We start from the raw sequence: 19,527 nt of genomic DNA, 5'->3' as shown, positions 1-19,527 counted from the left end.
TATGCATATGTTCTATTTGGTCCAGCCAGCCTCGTTAGGGAGTTTTACTCCTTTTCAATCATTATTTTATGTTTTGAATATCTATGTCAAGTATGTTTCTTGCTTTTCTCAATATTAGTGTTTTTAGGGAAAGTAAGGGCATTTAAGTCATTTTGCATTATAGATGGGCTGGATGTCCAAGGCTGTTGTTTTTTATGTACTTCTGCATTATAGTTGCCGGTTTCTGAACTCCAAGTTTGCTGGAATTTTCTGGTTTCCCGCGTATTTCTTGTGCCAGTAATTCTATCCGTCCTATGTATGAGTGTTTCTGTTAATAATGTTGTTTATCTGTCCCAGTTCCTACAACCTTTTGTTTCGCTTTAAATGATGTGTAATTACTTTTTCATTGTGTAGGAAGCTTTGTTGTGGTAGATGAAAGAGGAAGGGAAAGGGCTCTTGAATCTGGTAGCAAGGTGACTTGTTTAGTCTCACAAGTTCTCTTCCACGAACAAGTTTGTGCGCTTCAGGAATCTCCGGAATGGTTTGTTTTCTATCATATTGCACTGGTTCAGTATATAATGCACTTTTAGAAGTATCAAATGTGACTTATGAACATAGATGGCCTTCACTTTTCACATGTCTCAAAATCATGACCTCAAGTGTGCGGCTCCACTTTTGTTAAAACCTTAATCTAATATTTTCAAAACAACATCAATCAAGTTGAATGTTTTTGGTTAAGGGAGTGGTATAATTTATTTTACTGCCAGAAAACTCAACATAGTTTTGGAGGACTTGTCCAACTAATTCTGCTTAAGTGACAGTCAAACTGGAAGGTTGATGGAGCATGGAGTCATCCTGCCTCAACTGAGAAATATAGATAGCCAGTAAAAGAAAGCATACGTGTCCATACTTTTCTACTTTCTAGTTTACGTTGGTTTGGATTTTGTTAGTGCCTTACCATAGTAAAAGTGTTAATAGAATAATTTAGAGAACCTATCAAATTAAAATTAGTTTAAGAGTAGGAAAGTAGATATAGATAAATTTGTTTTGAGATAGTTATTGGTAAAAATGTTTTTTTGGTCAATAATTCTATTTGCAGGCTTGGCTGTAGAACACTTATTGTTTTGTTTTTGTTTTTCATTTTCTATTGATTCAATGAATGAAGAGTTTCTTTGCTTCCTTTAACAATGTTAGATATATCAATATTTTATATATGTTTCTTTGCTTCCTTTAGGGTTTAGAGAAGCGAAAAAGAAAACAGATGAATGGGAGGAGTCGAACTTGATTCTCTCACTTTGTAATTTCATTTGTTTTTTAGTTTTATATATACCACAGTTCATAGTGAGAGAATCAAGTTCGACTCCTCCCATTCCATTCTTTTCTTTTTCGCTTCTCTAAACCCTAATCTTATTTTCTACATAATATCAGAGTCACTCCAGTGGTCAGATTTTGGTTCGCTCTCCTCTTCTTATTTTTCTCTTGGTATATAAACCAGATTTCTTTGATTTGATTTGTACCCGTTATTCTCGTGGTGGTTAAGATCCTCTGTTTGGAGGATTTTGTTGTTGTAGTTGGAAAATATTCCTAATGTGATCATAGATCAATGGATTTTCGTCAGTTATTAGTGGTTGGTAGTGGTGTGGTGGTTAGGTTTCAGATTGTGTTTTTGGCCTTCAAGATACCCTGTGATTTCATCTTAAGAGGTATTGGAGTTTTGTGATTTTATCTAGAAAAGGTTTTGGAGCCTTGCAATTTTATTTGAAGGGGTTATCCTGCAACTTCATTGAGATAGGTTTATTTATTTATTTATTTATTTTTGAGGTTTTTCACACATCGTGACTGTAAGGAATTCGTGTTGAGGAGATTTTCCGATAGTACAAAATCGTTCACGAAAATATATAAAAACCTCTGAATAAGAAAATTAATTTTTTGGGGGAACTACCAAAAATTTTAGAGCAATTTTGTTGATTCTTGGGCAATCAATTGTTCCATTATGGAGCAGACGACTTTCTTGGGTATATCTATTGATTTGGTTGGAACTCAAATGAGTTCCATTCACTTAAGTGTAATTAACTACACACAATGGTCGAAGATTGTGGAGATCTTTTTGAAGGCCAATGGTAAGAAATCTCATCTAACCAAAGCGAAATTCGATTCTCTTGATGAAAAATTCATTAAGGTATGGGAATGGGAAGATGCTTAGATTCTTACTTGGTTGTAGAACAATATGAAGCCGCAGATTAGTGCTAACTTTATATTTTTGGATACTGCAAAGGAGATTTGGGAATGAGTGAAGCATATGTATTTGATATTACCTGAATTTATGAGATCACTTAGCAGTATTTCTATTTACAACAGGATAATAAAACTTTGTATTAGACTTGAATCAATATCAACCTGTTTTCGGTGATATCCTTCAAATGCAAAAGCAAAAAGAAGATATGGATGTTATTTGTTTTCTTTCATCCCTTCAATTAGATAATGATTTTGTCAAGTATCAGATTTTAGGAAGTCCTGACCTTTTTTCCTTGGCATATATTTTCTCTAGGCTAAAGAGGGTCACTCTACCAGATAGTGGCCAACCTATGAATGATCACTCTGGTAGTCGTGGGTGACGTGGTGGTGGTCGTTCAGGTAGAGGTGGTGCTAGATATTTAGGGGGAGGTCGTGAAGGTTGTGGAACCGAAAGTGTACCCATTGTGGTAAGGATGGGCCCATGACGTAGCGGAAGCGTGTGAATTAATAGATTCAATAGGTTGTTCAATGGAACACTCAATATCAATTTGAATCAATAGATTCAATTGATAAACGAGCAATGACTCAAAAGAAAATAAAACATCAAGCTAAAAAGTAATAAAAAGAGAAAAGATAATTGAATTGATTGATTGTTTTTTGTCAATTTTCGGATTTAAAAGCTTCTTATATAGATAACTTCATCATAACAACTTAGAATTCTATTAAAATACCAAAAATTAATATTCCTAACTTATTTATAACATAATACTAACTTTCTAATCCTATTAGAATTCAAATCAAACACTTCTAAGCACTTCTAATTATAGCCTAAATAATAAAAACGAATTTAAACAAAAATAGAAACTAACATGGAAAGATACTATTAAAATAACTAAAAAATAGAAATCCTAATACAACTAGAAATATAAACAAATCCTAATAGAATTAAGAAGCTACTTAGAATTGTAGATGTCCTACATCAGCATACTATTAACTTTTGTTGGGATCTTCATAGCAGACCAATTGTCTCTTAGACCTCATTATCTTCAGCTTAGGATGTTCAACTTATTATTTCATCAGACCAAAGTATAGAGAAGGAATCCATTGTCTTTTCTTGAGAGGAGTATGACAAACTAGTTTCCAACTCATCGGCTACAACTACTTTAGCTCAGACCGGTAGGTATCCATTTATTTATTATCATCTATGAGCCCTTGGATCATTGATTCTAGTGCATCAGATCATATGACAGGTAATTATCACATGTTATCATTTATATCTCCACCTCTCTTACTGATACCACCTTTCGCTCAGGTATACAAGAATGACTAAACAAAACTAAACGTATCTCTTAAAACTGTACACAGACTTTTTTTTTATTTTTATGATCAGTAAAACTGTACATAGACTTTTAACGCTCACTCTCAGACATCGATATAGTCATACACGACGTCCCCCTGATCACCAACAACTTTTACATACTTTTCAACATATTCCATCATCGTAGGTTCACTTGCAAGTGTTTTGTGTGATAGGTTAAGTAATGGGGAGTTACCATGCAGAAACACATCTTTCAAACATATAGTTATAGCATGCATGGTTAATTATTCTAAACATTAAAACATGCAAGTTTTTCAATAATAACTTTCCAGTAACTTAAATCTTATTAATCTTGGTAAAACATCAATTAATCAATTTGAAAAACAATTTAAATAAACATGATTAGCTTTTATCATAAAAAAAAAAAACATAATACAAACATGGCAATGTAGTTGATACGAGAATCAAAGTGCACGACTTATATACACCTCAGTCAAGGTAACCAATTGTTCCATTACTTAACTGGTGTGGAACACCACCGTTCTTTCCTGATTTTGTGGCCGACCATAGTGGGGTGACCATTTATCCGGCTTAGGTTGGCCATTGACCAAGAACCCAATACTGAGTTTAACTAACGGTAAGGTCAACTGTGTTATGATTGCAAACTTAAAGTGATCACGAACAAGCCTGGAAGAAACTCCTCGCGTCTAAGCCAATCTGGCATACAATTGTGAATCTAGAACAAACTCTCTTCTCTACAAAGATTGTACATCTCAAGTGTTACCCTAGAGTAACTGATTGCTTCTGGAATACATAGCTACAAGTTACTATTTAAGGCATTCTCCAACCTATTATTGAATCACATAAATAATATTATTTATTTTATTATAATTTCTATTTCTATTTTTTTATTTTTATTTTTAAGTAGATACAAACATGCATGTGTGATGAACATCCAACGACTCTCAACATGACTTACATGGCATGGCCAAATGCATTCAATTACTCTTTCAAAACATGACTTACGTGGCATCGCCAACAACATTAAAACCATTGGAGTCACTCATCACATGCCCAAACAGTGGAGAACATTCGTTCTCACTATCCATTGTTCAATCAAATCATTAAATAAAAAAAACATGTTTCACAGTTATCAAAATATATCTATATACCTATTGTTTATCCAGATTTGGTCAATCCAATGTGTTTGTATCGTTGAAATAAGCATCATTCAAGGATTTGTAGGTTCAATGAGTTCAAAACAGAATTAAAAACATGGTTCAGCTGGCTCAATGAGTTCAAAACAGAAATAAAAACATGGTTCAGCTGATTCAAAACCAACATCAACTTCATCAAAACTTTATCTACACATGTATGAATTTTCTGAAATTAAGATTAATAGAAAATACTAGACATAAAATTTTTAACTAAACATATTTTCTAAAATCAATAACTATTTGTGAGAATTGATAAGTTCCTACCTTTTTGAAGCTTCCAAGGTCTTTTTAATGTAGTATTCTAAGGGTATTGCTACCCTAACAGCTGCTGCAAGCTTGAGTTGATGGTTTGGTTTCACCTAAACAAGAAATTGTTCGGAGGTTCTTGAAGCTCTCGACCCTAGGGGTTTTTTCTTCTCTTGATCCAACTCCCCAAACTTGCTCTAAGTTGAGCTAAAATGGAGTTGCAGGTTTTCTGTTTTAAAGAACGTGAGAGTGAAGATGATGGGTTTTGAGAAGAAGCTAAAACAGAAATTCTGTTTTGTTTAAATTTTAAGTTATTTTATATTCTATTGTTTAATATCTCTCACATGAGACCCATTTAGGTTGAGGTGTTTAGATTCTAACACCTCTTTGATGACTCATGAAGTTTAGTTGTTGTGACTCAACTCAGCTAGTGAGTCACCTCTTTGCACAACTTACGAGACAATCATTTGGTATTACGAAACGGCATATCTGGTTTCAATGGATTTAGATCTGATTTCTGCGTTCTTATAGTCAATTTTCAATAATTTTTTGAGACGATTCTAATGGCGTGCTCTGTTTGTTCCGAAACCTTTTCTATCAAAATCTTATTTTTTTGAACTTCTAATTACGCGTATTTTGAGATTTTCCTAGGTTTTTTGTTTGAATTCGGATTTGAGTGTGCTTATAGCCTAAACTATATTTCTTGATGCCTCTAATCTTATTGGTGAAGTTCGTTGATCCTTAAAATCTTCCTATCATAATTTGGATATTTAATCATTAATCATATAGAATAATTGACTAAAATTCCTCGATATACGTAATAGTTTTCAGGTCATTACAAGGTCTACCACAAGTTATTGTACTTTCATAGGAGGTAATCTTGTATCATGGAAAAGCAAGAAGCAAACTGTGGTGGCCAGGTCAAGTGCAAAAGCTAAATATAGGGCCATGACTCATACTTGTGAATTTATTTGGTTGAGATATTTCCTTTAGGAGATTGATTTCACAGTAGAGACACCTATGAGTTTTTTATATGATAACCAGGCAGGCATGCGTATAGCTTCAAATCCTGTGTTTCACTAGCAGACGAAGCATATCAAGGTGGACTGTTATTTTCTCACAACATATGTCAAGTCTGAAGATCAACTTGCTGATCTGTTTACTAAGTCATTGGGAAGTGAGAGGGTTACTTTTCTATGTAACAAGCTGGGACTATATAATGTATATTCTCCAGCTTGAGGGGTAGCGTTAGATATATCAGTATTTTATGTATGTGCCATAAATAAGGGCCTCTTTATAATTCATTTGTTTTCTAGTTTTATATATACCATGGTTCATAGTGAGAGAGTCAAGTTCGACTTCTCCCACTTTCTCCATTCTTTTCTTCTTCTCTTCTTTAAACCCTAATCTTATCTTCTACAAATGACAACCTCCTTTCTTCTTATTTTAATTAATTTAAATGATTTAGATGCTTGGGAGGGATTGTTTTTCCAAGCACTACTCAAAAGAGCTAAACAACTCATAAACAGAATGAGTACGCACCTTTTGGTCAAAAAGGTTGACCCCAGATTTGTTTTATTTATTTCAATACGTGTTTGTCTTCTGCGAGTGATAAGTGAACTGCTTAACTTATGAATATGGTTATTTATGGAGTGGCATAGTGATTTTTCATTGTTGCCCAACACTAAAATGACTTCAACTATAGGGACTTGGAAGTAATCGTACAAATTTGGTGCCTTAGCTAAAGCTCAAAATTTGTTGCAATTGATCGGTTATAATCATGGTTGGAAAATGAGGAATCCTTTAGTATCCAAAAGTCAAATTAACTAAACACAAACAATTGCTGTAAGATATAGATGGATACTAAGTTTATGGAGCTTTAGAAGGGTAAGACTTACGACTATATTCATTATAGTAGAAATTTACCACGGTTGTAGTTCAAGGGAATACTAGTAGAGGTTTCCAAGAGATCGTCTAGCTCAAGAATAGGAACTTGGACGCAAGCACCACTAAACCTAGCCCCGAAGGTTTTCTTCAATGCAAAATTCCATGTTATACGATCAAATTCCAACAACAAGATTGTAGATTTAATATGAATGTAATGTAATTTGGGTATAAGTAGAAATCCCTTGCTTTGGGTGTCCAAGGGGACATTTTTTCTTGATTGGTTGGCATGCATTGATAATATGTCTATTTACAAATCGATACCTGACGAGAAGGTCACCTTGTTTGGGACAAGGTTCAAAGGATACGTGTTGACTTTCAATTTCATATTTGAAAGTGGAGCTTAGTCTTGGTACACAATAGGATTGGATAAAGTGGTATGTGTAAACTTTACTCCAATTAATTATTCTCAAGATTTGTTTGGAAGTTTACAATACCTTGAACAAAATAATTTGCAAAGAAATGTATTCATAAATCTTTACAGTGCATTCTTCATGTAAATAAAGAAATACTTACGAAAGATCTCCATGGACTTAACCAAAATTTGTTTTGACTTGGCATTTTTATCTTTTTAAACTGTAGAAGCATTATACATCAAGTTGGGCCTACAAAAGTCCATAGAATCACAGATCTTTTGTCTGTAACTCTTTCAGATGATCAGAACCTCATGAGCACTCAAGGTAGTCAAAATATTGTGAAAATGCCATGAAGGAAAGGAGTGGAGGATTGTCAAACTGAAGAGGAACTTCCAGAAAAAATTAACATTCACATAACGATTTCTAGTAACTATATATATATATAGCGACTAGAAATCGCGATAACTCAGTTTGTTGTTATTTTTAAAATTTTGAAACTTTTTATTTTGGGTTATTTGTAAAGGCCCCCTTCTATGATTCTATAAATAGAGCGGGCCTATTTCAGTTTGAGAGAGAAAATTGAGAAAAAATTCTGTAATTTTGTTTCTTGAAGTCTATTTGAAGAAATTTTGGAAGAATCAAGGAAAAATTCTGCAAGTTTGAGTAAATCAGATCTAATTAGTAAGATTAAACTTAAATTATTTTCTTATTTTGTTTTCCGACAACTTACTTGATCTTAGATCATTGTTATTAGAGGATCAATTTTAACCAATTTGGATTTTGAACTTCAATCTCTCTTTGAAATTAAGTTAGAATGATTGAATTCGAAGTGGGTTCAAACCACCTCACTACTTGTGAGATTGGATTCTTGATCCTTTGTCCTTGTAGTGGGAATGAGATCAAAGAACTCTTCAATGTTCCCCATCAATGGTTGTCCTGAGATGGCCCCGAAACTATCATGAATTGAGTTGTTGCCTTGAATTTGTTCCGAAGAAATCTGAGAACCAAATTTGGGGGGAACAAGAAGAGCACATATCTATTGGGAAAAAGAAAAGATGAAAAAAAAGAAGAGAGATATACAGGGACAGAGCTAGGATTTTGCCCATGTGTGGGCAACTTAGAGTAGAAAAAATTGTGGGGGCAACTTAGAATGAAAAAAATATTTTGTTGGGGCAATTTAGTGTAGAAATTTGTGGGGGCACTAGTGGTAGATTTTTTTATCTGCCGCTAATATCTGTTGCAATAGGTCATTAATCTACGGACTTTGAAAATCCTGGAGATATTGTTATGCCTAAATAAATCCAACTAGAAGATATGTCCAATCTCTTTACGGAGGTGGGAGCCACAAAATTGGATCTTCCAAGGGGCTAAGCTTACTCCAGATAAAATGTATATTCCATTATTGTGGGAAAGGTGGTTGTTTTTTTCCTTCTTGCCCAAAGAAGTGCCATCTTGTAATTGTTAATGAGGAAAAGGGAAGGCCCAACACCACAATTATGAGGAACTAGAATTTGAAATTGTGGAGCTTGCTAGAGCTGAATGCACTAGTAGTCCTTTTCGTTGATGGTAGTTACTAAAGGACTCTATTCGGGTACACTTAAGAAAGCCATTAGGATTATGTCAGATATGTAGAATAAGTCTTTTTGGCATTTTCTTTGCTTGACCAATGGAAATGTGGACACTTTTAGTTTGATACATGGAGGATTGGTGGGCTTGCTACAACTATTAGAGATTAAGGAGGACTCTTGTACCATATGGAGGTTCAAATTTAATTAAGGAGGTTGCTCAAAAGCACCTTAGCTAGTATCCCGATTTATTTTCTATCATTATTTTCCATTTTTAAGTGTGTGGAGGCTAACATAGATAAATTAATAAGGGAGTTTTTGGGGAATGACAATAATAGAAACAAAAAAGTATCTTGTGGTCAAATGAAAACTAATATGTCTCCAAAAAGAAATGGGAGCTTGAAAGAACAAATAAGGCTTGTTAGGCAAGTGGTTCTGGCAATCTGGTGAGGAAAGAGTGGGTGGGGGGTTTGTGGAGAAGAATTATCAAAGCGAAGTATGAGGAGAAAAGGTTTTGCTGGGAAAAAGGGGAGGCGAAGTTATCTTATTATGGCTGTAGTATGTGGAAGGGAGTTCTAAAAATTCCACAACAGTTTAATAGGGGGAATAAGTTCAGTGTGGGGAAAGGAAATAGATTGCGATTTTGGGAAGATAGGTGGTCCGGAGAATCGACTTTATCTTCACAAATTCTATTCTTGTATATAGTGTCTTCGGAAAAAATGTGTTGTGGAGGTCTGACTGATTTGCAATGGGAATGAACTCTCCTTGGATTTGGGTTTTATGAGGGACTTCAATGATTGGGAGATTCAAGAGGTGGCATTTCTTCTTGAGCTTTTCTATTCTACCAACATTGTGCTGTCTGAGGATGATAAACAGGAGTGGAGCGAAAATAGGGATATAAGCTTTTCAGTGCGTTCGTTCTATAAAGCATTATTGCCTTCTTTCAATCATGTATTCTCGGCGTCATCTGTTTGGTCCTCCCTGGTTCTGTCAAAGATCTTTTTTTTCTTTCATTTGGATGGCTTCTTTAGACAGAGTTTTGACCGCAGAAAATGTTATCAAGTGTGACATGCCAATTCCAAATTTTTGCTTATAAGGCAAATGATTTTTTTTGTTTTTGTTTTAGTTTTTTTTTTTTTTTTTTTGGGGGGGGGGGGGGGGGGACGCGCATATTCTGATTCATTATTCCTCTGTTTCTGAGATCTGGGCACATATTCTCTCCTTATTTCATATTGATTGGGTTTTCCCACTGTGTATGGTCACTCCGTTTGGATGGGTAGGGTCATTTTTCTAACAGAAGCTCTCCTTTTATAGCTTTTGTTCTAGGGTTACTTGCCAGGTGGTGCCCTCACAGTGGTGTTGTCCCCATCATCTTCCTTGTCATGCGTTAATACCATGTGGTCTATTCCAATAGGTACAATGACTCTCATCATTGTCAGATGGCATTCCCCTAGTGGCTTCTGTCCTCCTTTATGGCCATACTGTGTGCCATGTGGTGTTCTCCAATTAGCACGATGTCCACATCCCGTCTCTCTGTATGATACATCCTCATGTCCCCATCTGTCGGCTGCGTTGGCTGAGATGTGTACAATGACTCTCATCATTGTCAGATGGCATTCCCCTAGTGGCTTCTGTCCTCCTTTATGGCCATACTGTGTGCCATGTGGTGTTCTCCAATTAGCACGATGTCCACATCCCGTCTCTCTGTATGATACATCCTCATGTCCCCATCTGTCGGCTGCGTTGGCTGAGATGTGTTGTCTCCTCCAATGGGAGACTACCACTCGTTGCCAGTGGTCAGTGACGGTTCCCCACGCTCTTGGTCAGATGTGGCTTCTCAACTGTCAGTCCCCCTTACATGTGGCTCCATCCCTGGGGAGGACGCCTTCCGCAATGGCGTTTATGTGTTTGTTTGATGTGGCTAAGTACTTTTTCCTTTTGGGCAGGTGGTGCTATGCGTGTGCGTGCCTCTCATTATCTGTAGGTTACTCGTTTGATTCTTACACCATCTACACCTTCAATCTGTTGTCTTTATCCCTTGGTTAGATTTTCAATGTGTTCTTGAGAAGGAAAAGATATCTTTGGTCTATCCTACCATTTATGATTTGCTGGGGTAGGATAAATCAACTTATAAAGTGATTTTGGACATTCTGGGCTTGCTATTTTGCTGGTGCAAATTGAGCAAAGATTTTGAAGGGATTTTTTTTCGAGGACCTTGTTTTCAGATGGGATGTGTTGTGTTCTATGTAGTTCTGAGTGTTCTTTGCCTTTTTTTTTTTTTTTTTTATAAAAAAATTCTTTTTTTTCTTTACTTTTATTTGACTAAGAGGGGGCCACCTCATCCTCCTGTTATTCGAAATAAAATTATATTTATATAAAAAAAAAAATCAGTGAAGAAGGTAAGACCCGTTTGTGCCCCAGGCATCAAATTTGGTTCTTATGTTTGTCGTGTCCTCTAATATATTAGTGACATGAGTATCTGATATCTAGATCTCTTTCAGATAGATGAGATCAAGGTGGATCCCTTTTCAACACTATCTGACCGATATTATTTCAATAAATGGAAATCTACACCTTAGTCAAGGGATATCAGCTTGATTCAGGGTTAATCTGGTCTATAAGCTTTAAAGTTTGATATAAGAATGAAAATTACCTACAAATTGTCGAGAGATTTATGGGGAGGCGTGTGAATGTTAGTGTTAGTGTATTTGGTGTTGTGAATTTGTTATCTAAGCTGTAATCAAGTGATATGTTGGTATAAATTTCAAATTGTAGGCCTGGTCATACAACTCCCTCTCCCTCCCTTATTTTAAGTTCCTCATTCTTTTGATGAAGAAATTGAAGATGTTCTTTGTTGCATCAACAATGACAGCCTTTTGCTGTTATTTACTAAATCTTCAGGGATTAAAAATTTGAGAGGCAGTTTCTGGCTTGTTATCCTACATTTACATTCCATTGAAAAATTGATTTAGGGTTGAGATGTGACTGTGTAATCTTCTTATAAAACTGTCTCTCTTTCTTTCTTTTTTTTCCAATCATTCACAAATTAAAAAAAAGTAACTGATTACTGAATTCACAAAACATATATATATGTTATAAATTCGTTGGCAAATTGATTAAAAATAACTATTTAGTATCTGATATCCAAATTAGTTTATTTTTATATTTTAAGAATGATTAAAAATAGAGAGATGTTGCAATTTTATTACAAAAACTCTCTTACTTTATCAAGTTTGTTACTTGAACAAACCTTACTTTATTAATCAGGCTAGCATGGCTAACTTAGTAAGATTTCAAATTTTACTAAGTGTCGTTGGGCCCACATGATTTATCAAATTAGCAATCCAACACCAAGCATTATAGATTTCATGGAGAAACTCCAATTCAAAAGAAAAAAATTCAAAATCAAAATGAACCTTTTTGAGCTATATCATAGTGTTGCAAGTGGATGGCTACAGACCTCCCAAATGTTAAACTAAAATTCAACGGTGAAAATAGACCTGTTATTTTTCTGATTTTTTTTTTCAAAGTTCTTAGAATTTTGTCCTTTATAACCCTGTAGCATTAGATCATGTTTGTTTTTTGGATGCTACAAATTGATGTGGTTATGATCCAGTCCAAGGTATGTTGAGTAACAAATTAACTGCCGAAATTTGAATATTTTGATGTGGATATGATCCAGTCCAAGGTATGTTGAGTAACAAATTAACTGCCGAAATTTGAATATTTTGATGTGGATCCCCACCGCAGGGTTTGCTCGGTAATGAACCATATAACGTGAGGTTTGGTGGGTGATAAACTTCATAAAGTGCGGTTCCCTTGGAGTTGTCAGAACTCCAAGGGAGTTTTTGTAATAAAAATGCGACAATTGGGTCTGCCGGGTAAATCTCTCTTAAAATTAACTATGTAGTACTGATATCTAAATTGATTTAGGATTAAAAAAAACTTGTTTGTTTTTCAGTTATTTATTCCAGCTTTTCTCTAACACTCAATGCAGGCCAGAAATTTTCAGAACAGAAATCACAAATGATTCAGATGGCCATCCTCAAATACCCACTTTGCAAACTGCCGAGGAATTGAATTCAAGTGATGATGATAGTCTTCCCCCACTAGAAGCCAATCTGAATAGAGTCAGACCCATTGAGCCGCATTCAGATTCGGAGTCAGGTTCAGATGCAGATTCTTAACCATAAAACAGTAAGCTCTCAAAATTGTGGGGAGAACAATTATGAACATCTCTTGTGTGGAGTAGCCTTCGAGAATTGTCTCGAAAACAGGTTTGAGCACATATAGTGCAATTGGTTGGTATGAGGACATGGGTTTCGTCTGAGCTTGACCCACCAAAAATTACGTGTTATTTATTTATTTATTTATGCCTAACATGGTGATGTTTTGTTGAACGTTTGGTTGAATATTTTGTTTCCTTAAATCAAATTCGACATAAAACAATTAGAAGTATTCAATGACTCAAGCCTAATCATTTATCAAGCGACGAGAGAATGGTAGACCAGATAGCAAAGACTATTTCCCTACCATGTGTATATTAAGGAATTAACTGAATATTTCATGAAAATCTCATTCAACTACATTCCTAGAAGGGAGAATCAGTTTGCTGACGCCCTTATTGCGCCATAGAAGAGGAAAGTGTCGAGTGTCGAGTGTCGAGTGTCTCCGAATAAGTATTCAAGATGATCCTCCTTATTGCTCAGCAATTGACAAAGCTGAAGTGTCCAAGCAGCCATGGTTCTATGATATTAAGGCATTCTTAACCTATAGAGCTCACTCAGAAGGTGCAACTGCAACATACAAAAGAACTATCCAGATATTAATTGCGCAATTCTTTCTTAGAAGAAAATTTTTGCGCAAGTGACCTCACAAAAAATTCTTTTCCAATGTGTTACTGAGTCAAAAGCCAAGAAGTTAATAAGAGAAATGCACGAATGAGCCTGTGGACTCGCACATGAATAATCATATGCTTGCCAGGAAAATTTTGAGTACCAATTACTATTAGACCACCATAGAAAGTGACCTCTATTAGCATGTTCAAAAATGTCTTTTGTGCCAAATTTATACAAAAAGTTCTCCGTTTTGTTGACTGAACTACATAACGTGTCTTCATCGTTGTTCTTCTCTCTTTGGGGTATGGATGTGATTGGGTAAATAAGACAAAAATATTCAATGATAGCGTTTTATTCTAGTAATAATCGACTATTTCATCAAGTGGAAGCAATGTCATGTACGAATGTGACAAAGGGACAGGTTCATAGATTCCTACAAAAACATCAGTTGTTGGAATGGCATCCCTAACGCCATTATAACTGACAGCATGCTGAATCTCAAGAACAACGACATGGCACAATTGGTAATCAACATGGCACAATTGGGTAAATGGCTAAAATTCTCAATCATCGTTTTGTCTCGTATGGACCCAAGTTGATCGGAACCATAGAAAGCTGAAAATAAGAACATTAAGCACATTATTGAGAAGATGGCCCTAACTTATAGAGATTGGCATGATATGCTCCCGTTTGCGTTGCACGCCTACCATACTTCAATTTGTAGTTACACTCAGGCAACTTTGTACTCCTTAGTCTATGGAACAAAAGTCACCATTCCACTTGAAATCCCCTCGCATAGAATCATGATGGTAGTAGAATTAGAAGAAGTAGATTGGGTTCAAGCTAGGTTCGAGCAGTTGAACTTTATCGAACAAAAGTGTACCAAAATTTTTCATGGCGCTAGAGTTAGTAAAAGCCCAAAAAGGTACTGTAGATGCAATTTCTTGTACTACCTCGAGATTCTCCTCGCTACTTCGGATCTGGATCCTTTAGCTCTCTGGGTGTGCCTGCAACAATACCTCTCTGACTCCCAAGTCAGATTAAGTACAAAATTTAGTAGAGTTTCAGTGCAGAAGAAAGCATACCTTTTAATGTCTCTTCCCTCTTATTTATAGGGAACAATCCCTAGTCCTTCCGTTTCCCTTTGTTTCCTTGTTGATGTTGTCTTCCTTCCAATTTGGAGTTGGAGTCCGAATTGGAATGTATTTTTACTTGGATCATGTCTATATTCATCCTGATAATTTCGGTAACGAATTCCCTCTTACTTCGACGATCCCCAATTTATCGGACATTCAGAATATTGTATCTAATCCAGATCCTTGACAATTATTCAATGTACATATTGGGAACGTACAACCGATTTAACTTGTGTCGTTTCAAAGATTCATAGTCAAGAATTTTTAACTTAAAGGTAAAATAGTATAAGTTCTCAGAAAGCCGAGATACTCCTGACCTTCCAAGAGGGGGTATTGTGGAAGGATAAATTCTCTGACCTATGAAGTAATGCCACATGTCACTAAGGAATAATAGAGTTCACTAAGAGTATTCTTCCGATCGTAAGTGAATAGTCGCTCGGTAGTTCACCTAGAAAGTAGGGCTCGGATAAAGGTTGAGAGAACGAAATTCCGTAAAAGGAAAGGGCTCTAATCCCTGGGATTTGGGCGGTTGAATAGAATAGACTCTTAGAAAGAGGATCCTACACGATTCTTATCTCAAAATAGGAGATAAAGTTGGAAACGTGCAAATTACAAATTACTCTATAAATAAAGGAGGATCCCCACATCTAAGTTACAAAAATTTTCTACATTAAAACTCTGTCAAAATTCCATTGAAACTGACTTAGGCATTGAAAGCTCTATGGAACAGTGAACAGGGACGACCTTGAGGAGTTGCAGGTCATCTGATCGAGAGAAACAAGATCTTGAGGTAATCATAAAAATCACCTCTACAATTGAAAATAATTAAAAGTTCGGGTGTCAATATCAGCTCTCTTTTGAAAATGTGGAAGAGAGGGCATCAGCTTAGATGTTTTATCTCAATTTTTTTTCTTCTTAATTAATTAGTATACATCATTTTAGAGGAAAAAAAAAAGTATTTGGGAGAGAATAGGGGGAGAGGGTGGACCAATAGAGTCGAGGGGTCTCCCAAATCGCACTTCTCAAGATCATGTACTCCATTTTCAACATCTCCTTGCCACTAGATAGACTCGAAGACAACGCTCCGCCCTTGTTCCATTCGTCTTTTCCAAGCCTTCATTGGAGTTTTGAAAAGCTTTGCACCACTTTTATGCAATGATTCCAAGAGGATGCTATGACAATCGATGGTTGTGATGGTAGAACGACCATCATTGTTCCAAAATACTCTCCCTCCCGAATCCCAACTCTATGAGTTACTTTCGATACAAGTTTGAAAGAGGAAAGAAGTGCTTCATACCATTGATGCACCTACCAAGAGTCCAAAATCCAAGTCTAGGAAGAAGGGGCTTAGTTGACCATCGACAAAAATAAGAAAAGTTAGACGAGTGAATTCACAGAGCTGAAAACCTCCCTATTTTAAATTTCAGCCTCCAATTGAAAAAAAAAAAAAAAAAAAAAACTAAAGTCAAAGATAAGGTACTTTTCTTTATGCATGAAAGCCATAATTTATGGATTATCTGAAGTCCATCATTGAATCGTTAATATTTTGGATTATATCATAATATTTTATTGTATACATGACATGGAGCAATGTCTCAAAAGTACCTTTCTCCATGTCTTGACATGTTTCGATAATTGCGTGCTTGATAATTATTATAGAGACAATTTTTTCTAGATGCTTGTATTCAATTTTGATCATGTGGTAATTTTGTTAATTTACATGAACTGTCGGTCACGACCCTTTGATCTTGTCATGGATTTTAATGTCACGTTTCGAAATGACTTCCATTCATGTCCAAAACACATGTTGAGTGGTTTCAGCTTATTGAAACATGCATTCCACATGCAACTAGAGTAATCTACTTCCATAACCATCGAACAATCAATCACTGACACAAATCAAAAGACCAGCGTAAGATGTGACATGAATAACATTTACAATAAATAAAAAATATGATACAACTTTGAAAATAAGTCACTTAACAAGGAATCTTCAAAAGTCTATCAATATAACTTTCATGAATGAAAAAAGTTACAGGCTTTTCGTATCCCTTAATCAAAATTTTATCTAATAATTTGATCATTGGAGTATCTTTATGTGAAAACAACTAAAAATCTCAAAAAGAATAAATAGTCTAGAATCAGATTTGTTCTATCTATCCAAAATTGTTGTGGGCACTCCGTATTAAAGGGCACCCCCTCTCATCCTCCTATTATTCCGACGACTCGAGATTTAGGAAAGGAGGAGAAGAAGGAAAACAAAGAGAGGGGGAGGGAGAGAGATCATAGGAGGATGAAAAGTAGAAGAAGAAAAAAACAAAGAAAGGGCAAGAGAAATCGAAAGAGGTGGAGGAGAAGAAGAAGAAGAAGACAAAAAGAGAGGGAGAGAGATATTGAAGGAGGGGGAGAAGAAGAAAAACAAAAAGGGTAAGAGAGATCAGAGGAAGAAGAGAAGAAGAAAAACAAAGAGAGAGGAGGTGTCGGAGATTTGTGGCTGGTCTCCGGTGTGTTGATTCACCGGAAAAGACAAAAAGAAGAACAACCCAAAAAGATAATTTTGTTTGTTTTTTTTTTTTCCACTTTGGCCCACCCTCGGAGGAACTTAACATGTCTATAAATTTTCTGAGGAAAAATTTACCAAAATAGAGAACTTTTCAGACTTATTTATCAAAACGATAAATTGTACATCTTATTTTCAAAAATGATAGTTTACCATTTTCAAAAATATTTTATATTACCAAAATAATAAAAATAATAATTTCCATACTTTTGCTATTGAAAATACTTTTTTTTATCGAAAGAATTCTTCAAACACTATATAGAATACATTTTAATCTCATGTCAAAAGATTCCTTTTGGCATTATATAAAATACATCTGATATCATATTAAAAGGATACTCCTAACAAAAAGAATATTTTTGGTAGCAAAAATATAAAAATTATTGTGTTTACTACTTTGATAAAATAAAATATTTTTAAAAGCAATAAATTATCGTTTTCAAAAATAAGATATACAATTTAATATTTTGATAAATAATCATGTCGTGCATGTTTTAATAAATTTACCATAATTAAATCTAATAAATTTAACTTTAGTGAATCACATACATATGAATAACTGAATTATATCCTCATCAGGTGTGGAAAGAAAATAAGTGGAAAAAAAAAAGAGAGATCTCATTCAGCTTTAACTTGGGGCAAGTCAACAGTTTGGTCTTAAACCTGTGGATGTGAATAGGTGTCCTAAAATAATTATTATTATAATACATTGACCAATAGGTCGGCCATCCATTCATACCCACCATGAAAAACAAGCTAAGATATAGAAATTGAAATTTGTTTTTTTTTTTATCGGTTGATTGTTTCCCGTTGTTCTAGAGATATTTTTTTCTTCTTCTTCTCAAGGATGAGTAAAGTAAGAACTATAAATGGAATTTAAAAAAATGTCTTTTCCTGCTCTCAAATGCCAATATAACATTCTTTAGGCCCAAAACTAAAAGTCAAAATCAGGTTAGACACCAATAAAATAAAATCGAAGAAAAGACAGGGAACCCATCATCCCAAGAGTTCGATTTTAAAACCCACCCAAAAAAAAAATCCATGATTTAAGGGAAAAACAAGTAGAAATTCAAATTCAAGGAACCCATCACTAAAATCCCAAAATTAGGTCAAAACTATGAGAAGAAGGAAAAGAAAAATTGAAATTTCATTCACTAAAAGCCAAACCATTAAAAGATTAAAGGGGAAAATCTAAATAACCCAACAATCAAATCAATCTAACCCCAATCCCAATCCTACCTTAACACCTGAAATAATAACCCCAAAATTCTATCTCGATTCACCGATTCGTTAATTAGAAATAATATCATCCATGTACATCAACCGCAGCAGAAAAAACTAGGAAGGATCCATATTTTTCCAACAAGGTAACAACAATTAAAAGGGTTATAAAAAAAAAAAACAAACTACTTTAAAAAAATGAAAATGAAAATGAAAATTATAATAAAATACAAAAGAAAGAACCTAGAATCTGAAGATCTGGATCCGATAATTCTAAAGCCTGAGACGACGCACAGAAGCCAAGATCCTCGAATACGCGAGTCGTAAACGAGGGTAAGCTCTTATAGTGTACACGGTCGTCTGCCGTACAAGTGTCTCTAAAGTTTCCACAAAGAGATTCAAGCTTCGTACGGGCGGAACGTAGAGGGTGAGAGGTACTGCCGAGAAGGCCACAGCGAAGAACAATTGCAACATTTGAGTCGGTCTGGACAAGATTTACTTCTTCTCTTTATTTATATATATATATTTACTTCCGCCTTATTTTGAGAATAGATCGTGTACTACTAGCCACTAGATTATTTTATTCAACTCCAAGTTATCACATGTGGGGGGGGTTGGGGGGAGTGATTGTTTGTTCGATATGATATCATTAGCGCCACATGTCCAAATGGTGTTGGTCTGTGACCAAACACAATCACTCGGTTGGTGGAATCTTTAAAGCTATTGTTGAATTATAATCTTTGTATGTATAGTAATGGGATTTAATCTCATACATACCATGATGAATAAAGGATTGTAAATTGGGCTGACGTGATTCAGGCTTAAGCAACCCTATATAACCTCAGACTATCGGTTAGGGCCTGAGATCGATACGTGTCCTAATTGGATCAGATTTTGAATTTAATTGAACCC

General features: G+C 35.1%; 2 protein-coding genes across 5 annotated transcripts in view; one reads left to right on the top strand and one right to left on the bottom strand.

Annotated features, from left to right (window-relative positions):
* Positions 1-13,517, top strand: part of LOC147386553 (uncharacterized) — a 34,688-nt gene extending 21,171 nt beyond the window's left edge. For all 3 annotated transcript variants that reach the window (XM_086422439.1, XM_086422440.1, XM_086422441.1), the window contains exons 4-5: positions 394-520; positions 12,858-13,517. In XM_086422439.1, the coding sequence (XP_086278565.1) occupies positions 394-520; positions 12,858-13,047 (317 nt within the window). In that variant the 3' untranslated portion in view covers positions 13,048-13,517. The remainder of the gene's footprint in view (positions 1-393; positions 521-12,857) is intronic.
* LOC147386552 (DIS3-exonuclease-like protein) lies at positions 13,517-19,127 on the bottom strand. Of its 2 annotated transcripts, none has more exons than XM_086422442.1 (2): positions 18,859-19,127; positions 13,517-13,656 (listed from the first exon to the last, which is right to left on the bottom strand). In XM_086422442.1, exon 1 carries the CDS (start codon positions 19,087-19,089, stop codon positions 18,889-18,891), a length of 201 nt encoding a protein of 66 aa, XP_086278568.1. In that variant the 5' UTR covers positions 19,090-19,127; the 3' UTR covers positions 13,517-13,656; positions 18,859-18,888. The 2 variants fall into 2 exon arrangements, with proteins under 2 accessions (XP_086278568.1, XP_086278569.1); XM_086422443.1 differs by lacking the exon at positions 13,517-13,656 and adding an exon at positions 15,496-16,180.
* Between the last annotated feature and the right edge of the window lie 400 nt (positions 19,128-19,527).

This window comes from Akebia trifoliata, chromosome 14 (genome assembly GCF_017979445.1).
Source record: "Akebia trifoliata isolate Shusen 1 chromosome 14, ASM1797944v1, whole genome shotgun sequence".
NCBI classification, from domain to species: domain Eukaryota; kingdom Viridiplantae; phylum Streptophyta; class Magnoliopsida; order Ranunculales; family Lardizabalaceae; genus Akebia; species Akebia trifoliata.
Note: the sequence above shows the minus strand (reverse complement) of the source record. Positions and strands in the feature narration are given on the sequence as shown.

Excerpts from the sequence above, each read along its gene's own strand:
- LOC147386552 (XM_086422442.1), bottom strand. The coding sequence starts at position 19,089 with ATGTTGCAATTGTTCTTCGCTGTGGCCTTCTCGGCAGTACCTCTCACC.